We start from the raw sequence: 11,645 nt of genomic DNA, 5'->3' as shown, positions 1-11,645 counted from the left end.
GAGGCTCTAACCCCCCTCTTGGCGGCCTAGCCGCTGCCACGCCGAGCCGCCACGGGCGGTCACTCCCCTTCCCTGCCCCGGTTCTCCGGAGAGGGGAAACGAAACCAGGAATGGCCGGGGTAGGCGGTGGGGGGAGGCGGTGCAGGCTGCGGGTCGGCCCGCGGGGCGGGGCCGCCGTCATTTCCCCGCCCTCTGCTGCCAGCCCTGCGCGCCGTTCGCTGCCTTGCGCATCTCGCTGGCACCACCGCCGCACGATGAAGGCGCTTCTGCTCGCTGTGCTGGCTGCGGTGCTGTGCGTGGAGAGAGGTAAGGGGGAGAGGGATGCTCACGCTACCTACCCACCACCATCGCTTCTTCCGGAGGTGCCCCAATCCTTCCCCAACTCTCGGTTCGGGAGCAGATGGGGCTGTGTTTGTGTGCTGCGTCTTGCAGGGTGGGTTCTGGAAGTTGAGGGTTGCAAAGGAGCTGCGGGGGATAGAGCTGAGCCGTGCTGGGGTTTAGCGCTTGGTTGGGGGGTGTCTTTCCAAGACCTGCCTCGCAGCAGTGTCCCTTCTGAAGCACGAACTTCAGGGCTCCTGTGCCTATGTTAAGTGCGCATCTCCAGCTGTGCATGGAGGTATTTTGGAGCTTTTCCCGGTTGAGGCTCGAACAAAGACCAGGGCCGGCTCCGCTCCCCCTTTTCGGTGCAGCGAGCCGGGATAACGGCGCCGGAACGGGCAGAGATGTAGCCAAGGGGAAGGAGGGTGGAGGGGAGATGGAGCCCAGCCCCGGCAATGGCTGATGGAGCAAAGTCTGGGCAGAGCCAGTCGTGATTCTGGCTCCTGCTGCCCCCCCCCCCCCCCCATCATCCTTCGGGGCAGGCAGTGGTGGCCAACATGTGGGGCGGTGACCCCCAAGGGACCATGCCCCGTGGAGCAGCATCTTGGGGCTGCCAACCACGCTGGGGAGAACGTGCTTCCTTTGCTGGGTGTTAAACCGCAAGTTATCCGAGTTGCAGGGTCTGCAATCCCCGCCTTCCCATCGACTCCATTTCTGACTATCCAAACTCCGTGGGGCGGTCCAAACCCCCATATTGTTTCCATATGTCGATGTTTGGAGAAGCCAAACAAAGAGCAAACGGGAGAGTTTTGGGCCCTGCTCTAACACGGGTCCCCCTTGTCTCCTGAGGATACCGGTGAGAAGAAACTAGTTGGTTGCTGCCTTTCCCATGCCCTCTTCCCTTTGGGATCCGGGAAGCAACTGGCAATCCAAGCGTTGGGTCTGGGTTTGAGGCCAGCTGGCATGTGCTCAGTTCCAGCTGGGAGGATGGGCTGTCCAGGCCAAGGCTGTTAAGAGGTTTCATTTCCCCCCCTTCCAAAAGCCCCTTTCAGCTTGAAAGTAAGTTCTTAGCCAGGGAAAAGGGTTGGTTCCAGGTAGCTTTAACCCCAAACGCTTCCAGCACATCCAAAGCTATTGCAGACGATCTTTACCCCCTGCTCCAAGTGTCCTAAAGATCTTGCATATATATAAGGATCGTTTCTAAGAGCTATGGAAAAAGAAAGAGTGCTCGGCACAGGGACTGAATGGAAGAGCTGCTGAAGCAACAGCGTTTTTCACTGCTGCTCAGCGTCGGAGCGGGCTTTTAAAGGCTTTTCTTTCCCTTTTCTCCTTGCTCTATGCGAGAATGGATCCAGCCTCTTATCTAAGGAATTCCCCCAACTGATCCCCTCTGCTTTGGGAGCTCTTTGTTCCTCGGAGGAGCCGAGCAGCAAAGGGATAAACACATGGATTCTTGTGCACTTGGTGAATATGAGGCTTCCCTTTTGCATTGTTCAGTCTCGGGCCTTTATTTCCCCCCTTTTCTTTTCCTCCTTATAGCCTTGAGCTCCAACTCTTTGCTCTGTCTCCAGCTGGGGCACAATCCTGCCACCCCTCTTGTGCCTTTTGTCCAGAGCACTCAGCCTGTTTGCTCTCTTTAACTCTGCGGTGGGTTATGCAGTGATGTGCTTTGCTGGGGCAGAATGTGGCACCGGTTCTGACTTATTCCCTCTTAAACTATGCTGAAGGACTTGCTTCTCCTGGGAAGATTTTGTCTATATTAAGGGGTAATGTGCAGGTGTGACAAAGGAAAACATGGGGATAGGTAGGAGATGCTGTGGTAGGAGCATAGATTTAGTCACGTGGCAGTGAATTTCATGCCTAAAGGTGCCTTTATGTGCATGTACAAGTATTTCTGATGCGTTTGTATCTGGAATCTCTAAGCCCCAATGAATAGCACTGCATGCATATGGGGACATATGCCCTGCCATAATGGCCACAGGAAGCCTGTAATCCACTTCGTTCCTGGTTGCAGGTGGGGTTCCTGTGCAATGGGATGAGTCAATTTGCCTCCTCAGTTTGCCCTCAGGATGGTTGCAAGGAGAAGGGTTTGGGATAGGTCAGCCCAGAGACTGGAGAGCAGAAAGGTGCTGGGGACAATGGAGCAGCAGGGAGCTGGGCTTCACTCTGAGGTTCCAGGCTGAGTTTTGGCCAACCCATGGACAATGACACCCGGGGACAATGACAGGCTGTACACTTAATGCCTGGCTCTGTCCTCCTCCTCCTGTCATAGATCCAGAGGCAGGGTTCATTGATGCATCTCTCCTGGGGCTTTTGACTCAACTGGTGGCCCTGTAATCCTGGTGCTGTGTGTAGGTTGTGGCTGCTGCATTGGCACACTGATGATCATTGGAATATGTATGGGACAGCCCAGGAAATTCTTGCTCAGGGGGTTGTGGTGTTGGCTTTGTCTCCAAAGCAGAGTGGTTTGGTTGTCCTGATGTGATGTTCAGGATCTCCCACTAACCTATTTTAATCTGTTTCCTTAGGATTATGTTTTAGTCTTCTTTCCCTGCCTTGACCATGGCTGCCCAAAAGTCATTCCTCCAAAAACTATTGATATTTTTTCCCAGCTTCCCAATAAAAAGCTTTATTTTCCCGATAGAAACAATAATCAGGAGAACCTGAAGAGGTCATTCAGTTCCATTGGTGATGCTGACCAATATTTATCCATTCTTCCAAATACTCCATGACAGGGACTGCTGAGCCTCAGTGAGGTCTCCCAGGGTAATAATCTGTTTGTGGTGGGGCTGGAAGAGGTAGGAAGAGCAGGAATGATGCTGCCTTGCACTTCCCATCTTCGATGAGCCCCCATTCCATTTTGCATCCTGTTAACACAGCAGAGAAAGGCAGTGCCTCATGGGAGGGCTTGTCTGAGTGCTCAAAACAAACCTGATCTGTCTTCATATGTAGGTCAACAACTGCAGTGTGGCTGTGATGTTCTTGTATGTAAAATGCAGACAAGAGCATCTGGCCTCTGCAGAGTGCACATGTCCCTGCTGAGTCACAGGTCCAGGCTCCTTCTGCAACCATTTCCCACCTCTGAATGGGATGTTCCAATCTTTTCTCTTCCTTGGGTAGATCTGAAGGATGAGGGTTGGGAAGCAGCTGGTTCAGTCCATCCTGCTGGCATAGGATAAGCCAGTTCCATGGAGGAAGGCATGGGTTTCTTTGCTATCCCCCTACTCCAACTTAAAAGCTTGGTTGCATATGCTGCCTTCATAGTGTGATAACTCCCTGGGGAGTGGGACAGGGCAGGTCCTTGCAGGTCACGCTGCAGTGCTGCCTTGCTTTAGCTAGCAACTTGTTTCCACCATGTGCACTAGCTCAGGTGTAGCCTGAGCTTTGTACCCGGCTGCCAAAAGCAAGTCATGGGGAGCCCAAACCTGTGGTCATGCCTGGAGCATTTCCCATCAATGCCCGTGGTAGCTGAGCTGAGTAAACCCAGATCTCAGGCTCTAGGTTACAAGCCTGAACTTGCCTCTGCTGTTTAGCTTCAGGTTGGTAGCTGTACCTTGAACCCACGCGTGGTGCAAACAGGAGCGTGCCATAAAGGTTTACCTGTGGTTGTATTGAGGCTTTAGCTGACAGTTGATCCTGCAAGAGCTCAAAATGCATCCGTTGTCATAGAATCATGGAATGGTTTGGGTTGGGAAGGACCTTAAGGTCAGCCAATTCCAACCCCCTGCCATGGGCAAGGACACCTCACACTAGACCATGTCGCCCAAGGCTCTGTTCAACCTGGCCTTGAACACTGCCAGGGATGGAGCATTCATCACTTCTCTGGGCAGCCCATTCCAGTGCCTCAGCACCCTCACAGTAAAGAACTTCTTCCTTATCTCCAACCCGAACTTCCCTGTTTTAACTTTAAACCCATCACCCCTTGCTTACGCTTGAACCCTTCACTTGGCCATTTCTCAGAGGGAAAAAACCTAAGGTAGATCGATACAGCCGAAATAGCAAGTGTGGCTGTGGCCACGTGCCATGTGTCAGAGGTGGGGACCACCATGCCAAGAGCTCCTTCCTTCATCCCCTGACTGCTGTGTGCTCTTCTCTTGCAGCCCACACACTCATCTGCTTTTCCTGCTCGGATGCATCCTCCAACTGGGCCTGCCTGAAGCCTGTCAAGTGCGGGGAGAATGAAAACCACTGTGTGACAACGTACGTCGGAGTAGGAATCGGTGAGTGCTGACAGGACCGGCATCTTCTGCCCCTCTTGGCTGCTCTCCCGGGTCTCCTCGTGAGCTGCGGGGAGGTTTTTCTTCCTTTGGGTGGGAAAAGGGGAAAAGTTCTGTGATCAGATTGAGTGTCGGGCCATCCCAAGGGATTTAGGAGGGATGTGCTGCCAGACGGAGTCATGTTGAAGCCCACATGCCTGCACCGACGCAGGGAATCCAAAGGGAATTCCGGAATGGGGGCAGGGAGCTTGCTGATGAATAAGTGAAAGTGTGGAGGATGCTGCAGGCTTCCTCTGGAGGAAGCTCCAGGGTTGCCCTTCCTGCTTTTTGCCCTGTGTTGGGGTTTAGTTCATCCCTCAATCCCGCCTTTGCTTCTTCGCTCCCTGTGGATGAGGTGGGGTTGCCAGGAAGGGAGGTTTGCAGGTCTCCTCCCTAAGAGACAGGAAAGATCTGGTGGGGTCTGTGCTTCCTGAATGCTGCTCCTAAGGAAGCACTGTGGCAGAGCCCCGAGCCCAGCTTGCAAGAGGGAGGGATGCTGCGCGTCTGAGTTGCACAGCCCTTGATGTGGGTGGCTTGTGCGTGCACAAATGGAGGCAGGGAGCTTTTATAAGCCTGTCGTCTTAGCGCAGTGCTAATGGTTTCCTATTTCTTGCTGCTAAGTGTAGGCTGTGCCTCTCGCAGCCAACCACTGAAACACAGACTTTACTCTTAAGTGCCTCCCTGGTGCTCTACGCCCCGTGTCTCGCTTGAGGAGTCCCAGGGTGAAGCTTGAGTGAGATACTTGAGATTCTTCACTGGAGCTGTTGTGGCCAAACTGTGGCTGATGGCCTGCAAGCGGTGTCCCTGGGATGCTGCGTGGTTTCTAGTGTCTATACGGGAGGTTATCACGGGTGTTGAGCTGGCGGAGGTTACTTTCATAGCCTGATGCTTAGAAGCACTTCATCCTCTCCGTGCTCCTGTGATGCTTTGGCTATTTCCGTGCTGTTACTTCCTTTGCAGAGTAGGCGAAACGTTCTAAACCCAATCTCCTTTTGCTTTTCTTTCTCCTCCTCTTACCTCCCCCTAAATACAGGCGGCAAGTCTGGCCAGTCCATCTCGAAAGGATGCTCTCCCATTTGCCCCAGCGCCGGGATTAACCTCGGCATAGCGGCTGCCTCCGTGTACTGCTGCGACTCCTTCCTCTGCAACATCAGTGGTTCCAGCAGCGTCAAAGCCAGCTACACAGTCCTGGCCTTGGGAGTCCTCGTTAGCTTCATCTATATCCTCAGGGCTCGCGAGTGATGGGGCTGGCCAAGGAAGAGCTGTCTTCCATAGGCTGTTGCAGGTCTCATTAGCCAATATCTTCTCTATTGCTGTCTGCAAGGAGATCCTCTACTTCTCAACAGGCTTCCAAGGTGGTTGTTTCCCAGACTTTATGCTCTTCCAGCATTGGAGACCTGGGCGGTTTGGCCAAGCTGTTCTCTTCCTTCTGTGGACATACCCCACTGCACTCTCACACCTCCTTGGCAAAGGTGGATCGTTTTGGAAGGGTTTCTGCTTTTATACCTAATACTCCCCCTCACCCTGGTTTCTAAGGTTGGTTAAATCAAAGCTGGGACTCGCTGAGAACCGATTGAACCCCAAACACCACCCGGTCAAAGTGTTCAGACCTTCCTGCCTCTCACCTCTATGGAGGTGCCTGGCACCGGCGTGCTCCAGCACATGGATGGCCCGGGGATTGGGAATGCATGACCCAAAGGGAGACACATTCCCGGCCCCTTGCAGCTGCAGTCTCTTTTTTTATGAAATCCTATTGTTTCTTCTGATCCTGGGCTGACTTTTCTGGAAAATGACATGTCCTTTTGTCCTTCCGAGCTCTGTAAGTGCCAGACCTGAATAAACATGCTCCTGTTGTTACCTGAGCTGGGACGTGTGCTGTGTGTGTTTCCTTGCTCCGGACACAGAGATTAGAGAAGCTCTTATGGAAAACCCAAATGTTACGCCCGGCACGAGGGCTTCTTACCCTCTCAAGTGGCTTCATCTCAGCATTCCTTCCAGTTCACCTCTGAGCAGCAAGTCCATCTCGTTCTGATGCACAGCTTGCCTCACCTCTCTTGAGAATCACCTTTTCCAGGTGTGATTCAGTGGAAAATGCCAGTTCTCCCATCACTCCTAAAGGAGCAAGTGTGCGAAGAACAGGACCTCTAAAAAGTAGTCTGCATGATACAGACTTGGTGCCTCAGTTTCCCCACTTTGGACTCATGATGGTGTCAATGACATCGATACCTAAATGATCCAGGGCAACAGGTCTGCAAAACATAGTGAAGTCAGTGGGAAAGATGCTTCGGTTCAACCTGCAATCCCTGGCTGATGGTGCAACATGGACTGCAGAGGGTGACTTCACCACCAACCCTGCCACTCCTGCTGTCCTTCAGCTCCCAGCATCTTCCCAGGTCTTCCAGCAACGTTGCTCCTCAAAGTTCTCAGCCATCCCATGGGAGGTGTGTCCTGCCACTTCTGCTGGTTGCCTGCCTGCTTTGCCTACCTGTGGACCTGCTCAACCAAGCCAAAACTGAGCCTTAAACTGTCAGGTGAAAGCTTGCTGTCACTTCCACTGATGGATCAGAGGCGCACTGGGCTTCTTGCTTCATCTAACAGCAAAAATGAGGTGTAACATTGGCACTCTTTAGTCATGCCCTCCTTGTATGTGGTTCTGTTTTCTGTCAAACAAGAAACAAAAGCTGCACACACTGATAAATTACACCTTTAAACCCACTTAAGTGAGTGATGAACAGCTTCTTTTGGAAAATGGGGTGCAGATGTATGGAAATACTAGCACCAGAAGTGGTTACATGCCTTTTCCTCCTCCTTCTCCCCATCTTTTAATTAAAATGACACATGCTAATGACAGCCTTTACAACAGGAGGGACTGGTCCCATCGTGACATGACCCACAATTAGGTGATGAGCTTGGTAAGAATGCATCGCTTGTCTCCTTGGTCCTTGGATGTGCCTTCCTCTGGTTAATACATCCTCCCTTGCCTGCTGAGACCACAGGGCTTGAGGTGTGCCACCAACCTCTGCTATGCACATAGAGAACAGGGAAAACTGGGGAATACACGGATAGAAATGCAGTAAATATTCCCTTGTTTTCCTCTGCCTGAGCCATTCTCCCAAGAGGGTTACAAGTCTCATTTGCAGGGTTATTTTGTTCCTTGCCATTAGCTGTGAGTAGATGCTGCAGTGAGACTAAGGCGGACCTGAAGTACTCTACCTTGCACGTAATGAGGCTGTAACTCTTCTAAGTCACCTGGTAAAAGGTATCTTGGTTTTGAACTCACACCACCTCTGCTGTGAGCAATTTAAAAGCCATCAGCATAGCCATGTCCTAATGCTTCAGCATAGCTAGGTGCTAATGCTTGTTCATGCCTTTATGAGGCTCTTCAGGATGCCACACTGGACAACCCTATGGGCTAAAGCAACACGCAGGGTTATGAGAGACCTGATTGTCTCCTCTAATGGCCATCTCCTTCCTATCTCAGCATTAGAGATTTGCTCATGCCAAGGGCTCGGTTATACAAGGGAGCAAGGGCTGGTGGGAGGAGCATTCAGCAAGCTACTTGCCCTATACAAATAACAAGTTATATTCATGCTATTGCCAGGGGACAGATCTGAAGGTCAGTTCACACGTGTTTTTAAGCCTATAGTTGATGAATAGATTGTTTTTCTTCCCTCTTCACTCTCTTTCTTCCTCATGTGCTATATTCCTATGCCCTTTGTAGATAGAAGAGGAGATATTTCAAACACGTGGCAAGGATCTCTTTGACAAATACATGTACATTTGAGAGAGCAGAAGGGTGTGACAGCTCATCAAATGCAAGAGAAGTTACTCAGCAATTGAATCCAAAGCATCCTATGATCATTTCTGCCAACTATCACATTTCTGGTCCTGCTGTAGAGGATGTTTCTTTGCCCTCGAATCCCCAGCACCAGAAAACATGTGAGAACCTGTAAAGCCCAGGAGTAAAAGGCCTGAAAATGAAGCTGTAGTAATTAAAACCATTAATAATAATTATAAGGAAATAAATAGTAAGACCCCAGCATTTATAGAGTACTGAAAATGGTGGCTTATCAAATGAAATGCCTGCTTTGGAACTTGAGGACTATGGTGGGACAGCCCTTAAGTGCTTTGAATGTGTTTACTTGGTCTGTGGAATTCGAGATGGAAATCTCAGCAGAGAACTTAGATCTTCATCTTTCCTGACAAGACGAGAGGTTGTAAAGGGAGGCAGCTTTGCTCCAAACAGGCATAAAATACCCTGGAACAGTTTTCATTGCGAAATAAGACCTTAAGTCAAATATCTGCCTATTTTGGAGCTAATGAGAATATGGTTTCTATGCTTCTGTCCTGGAAATGGCTGTATTTCAACGGCGACAGCTGCTGCTGTCTACCACGACGCCAGCATTACAAGGGCTCTCGTTGTCTATTGCCTGTACATGCTCAAAGCTCACTGCAGCATCAGCCCTTTCCATCCATGTCCATTGGGTTTGCCCAAAAGGAGGGCTTAAAAATGAAACGAGGCTCTTCCAACTGTTTTTCTCCTTTTGGGTAACACAAACCTGATGCGACTTCCTTGCACAAACAGCCAGAACAAATAAGGCGGAGTTGCTTAATCATTACTCAAAGGATCCGCATCGTTATTCAAAGAATGTCCTTGCTTGGTGTTAATGTGCCCAAGTTGTTTGAAATGACTTGCCACCCAGGATCCCTGTTTGCCATGAAGGAGGCTGTGGTCCCACCATGCCTTTGGGAAGCCTGGTAGCTCTGGTCCGGGTGGCTGTGCCTTCATGCGGGAATGAGGTATAGTTATCCATGCTCTCCTGTTTATGGGAAAGGCAGGTGTGGTGCACATCTGGATGCTTGGAGGTTTAGGGCCCTATCACAAGCCCCTCACTTCAATCCGTATGCTTCTATAGCCTGGGCTGTGCTTTCATTGCCATGCTGTGGGTCTTGGCTGTTTGGGATGAAGATGGCTCTGCCTGCTTCCTTGATCCTGGAGGAATTATTTCACCCCTGGAAAGCTGCTGTCTGAGGCTATCGACCTGGAATGGGAATAAACACACCCCATCTTGCATTGTGGGAGTGTCGTGGTGCACAAGGAGGCCCAAGCCCTGGGTCGGTCCTGCCATCTACTGGCTTATGGTAGACTTGGTAGAGAAGCTTTGAAGCCCAGATTGCACAAGGAGGAACCCTTAGCATATGAAAGGGAATATGGAGCCGAGGCCAAGCTACCATTGACCAGGTAATTGCATGTGAAGCAGAGAATCAGCAACATCAGGATGAGGTTGAGTGTTTTGTCCGGATTTAATAGTGTAAATTGAGACATGAAAGGCTTAAACAGGTTTCCCAAGTCCAACGTCTTCCGAAGGAACACTTTTTTCCAGCCCAAACCCTACCTTTTCATCACAACTGAAACACTCCATGAAAATATAATAAGGCCAATAAAGTGTTGCAGGAAAACTATTGACACCTTTTATTTCAGCTTTGTTGGATGATCTCATTTCACTGAGATGGCTCCACTGCAACGTCGATTTTACTAATACATGTATGTGAGATTTGTAATCGTGTATTACCTTTGTTGTAACACAATAAGCAGAATAAAGCAGCATTGATTCCTTTAAATATATTAACACCAGTATAAGTGTAGCGTATGTTACATATTGTTTCTTATACTCTAATAAAAATATATGGAATTAATAAAAAAGGTACACTTGAAGCAATGTTTTTGGATGGTTTTAGAGATATTATGGATTTGCTGCGTGAAAACAAAGCACTTGGGTTGGATTCAAAGCCCAAGGCTGGGGGTTGCAGGCCAAAAGGAGGACAGTTATCCTTCCCTATAGGATATAGTGAGGGATAAATCCATACATGCCATCTCAAGGCCATGGGAGTCTCTTCCTGGTGATGGATAAAGAACAGGGATTGTCTTTGCCTTCAAGAGCCGTGCTCATAAATATCATTGCCTTGTCCATGACCTTACGGGGAACGGAGATGGGATTTGTCCTTTGAGCCTCTGCTCTTCCTGTTGGAGAGGGTGGCTATTTTGGGCACATAATGGCCCCTGTGTGGGTGCCCATGGGCAGCTGCTCCTCTTCCTGAGCTCCCTGGGGCTCCCTCTTCCCACTCCTGCCTGCGGACAGATGCACACACAGACACACAGACATGGGGCTGGTTGCTTTGGAGACTCCCCGTCCCGTGCTCCTCAATTTGGGAGCAAGAATTCCTGCTGCTTCGTAAAGATGTGTCATCCTGATCTTTGTTTAAAGCTTTATTATTTCTGGGAGCATGGTTGGATCCCGTGGGAGAAGGAGATGATGTTCCCTGGGGAATGTGAGACATATGCAGAATAACAGCGGTGGGCTCTCAAGAACTTCTTTGTTTGTTTTTATGCCTTGAAACAAAGGCAGAAAGGTTTTTATTCCTTTTCTCTGGATAACCCCAGATGGATTATCTGTTTCATAGAATCATAGAATCATAGAATAGTTAGGGTTGGAAAGGACCTTAAGATCATCCAGTTCCAACCCCCCTGCCATGGGCAGGGACACCCCACACTAAACCATGTCACCCAAGGCCTCATCCAACCTGGCCTTGAACACCGCCAGGGATGGAGCATTCACAACCTCCCTGAGCAACCCATTCCAGTGCCTCACCACCCTCTCAGTAAAGAATTTCTTCCTTAGATCCAATCTAAACTTCCCCTGTTTCAGTTTGAACCCGTTACCCCTTGTCCTGTCACTGCAGTCCCTGATGAAGAGTCCCTCCCCAGCATCGTTGTAGGCCCCCTTCAGACACTGGAAGCTGCTCTGAGGTCTCCACGCAGCTTCTCTTCTCCAGGCTGAACAGCCCCAACTTTCTCAGCCTATCTTCATACAGGAGGTGCTCCAGTCCCCTGCTCATCCTCGTGGCCTCCTCTGGACTTGTTCCAACAGTTCCATGTCCTTTTCATGTTGAGGACACCAGAACTGCACACAATGCTGTGAGTGAGGTCTCACGAGAGCAGGGAGTGTAGTTTCCTGGGAAAGGGTCTTCTCCACTGCTCTCCTTCCTTGTAATCTGTATATTGCAATGTGT

At 50.3% G+C, this 11,645-nt stretch overlaps 1 protein-coding gene across 1 annotated transcript; it reads left to right on the top strand.

The window, feature by feature from the left end:
• The first annotated feature begins 215 nt into the window (after nt 1-215).
• Nucleotides 216-10,216, top strand: LOC308217698 (lymphocyte antigen 6E). The gene is made up of 3 exons (XM_080610930.1): nt 216-306; nt 4,419-4,538; nt 5,608-10,216. The coding sequence occupies exons 1-3, from the start codon at nt 255-257 to the stop codon at nt 5,814-5,816; spliced, it is 381 nt and encodes a 126-aa protein (XP_080467056.1). The 5' UTR covers nt 216-254; the 3' UTR covers nt 5,817-10,216.
• Nucleotides 10,217-11,645: the final 1,429 nt, after the last annotated feature.

Source organism: Psittacula echo, assembly GCF_963264785.1.
Source record: "Psittacula echo genome assembly, chromosome: 2".
Taxonomy (NCBI): Eukaryota; Metazoa; Chordata; class Aves; order Psittaciformes; family Psittacidae; genus Psittacula; species Psittacula echo.
This window is presented reverse-complemented; position numbering and strand designations above follow the sequence as displayed.

What these genes read in the sequence shown, in the direction of transcription:
- LOC308217698 (XM_080610930.1), top strand. Translation starts at nt 255, where the DNA reads ATGAAGGCGCTTCTGCTCGCTGTGCTGGCTGCGGTGCTGTGCGTGGAG. An exon ending in GGTGCTGTGCGTGGAGAGAG is followed by an intron (nt 307 to 4,418) that starts GTAAGGGGGAGA and finishes CTTCTCTTGCAG; the next exon opens with CCCACACACTCATCTGCTTT. An exon ending in GTACGTCGGAGTAGGAATCG is followed by an intron (nt 4,539 to 5,607) that starts GTGAGTGCTGAC and finishes CCCTAAATACAG; the next exon opens with GCGGCAAGTCTGGCCAGTCC.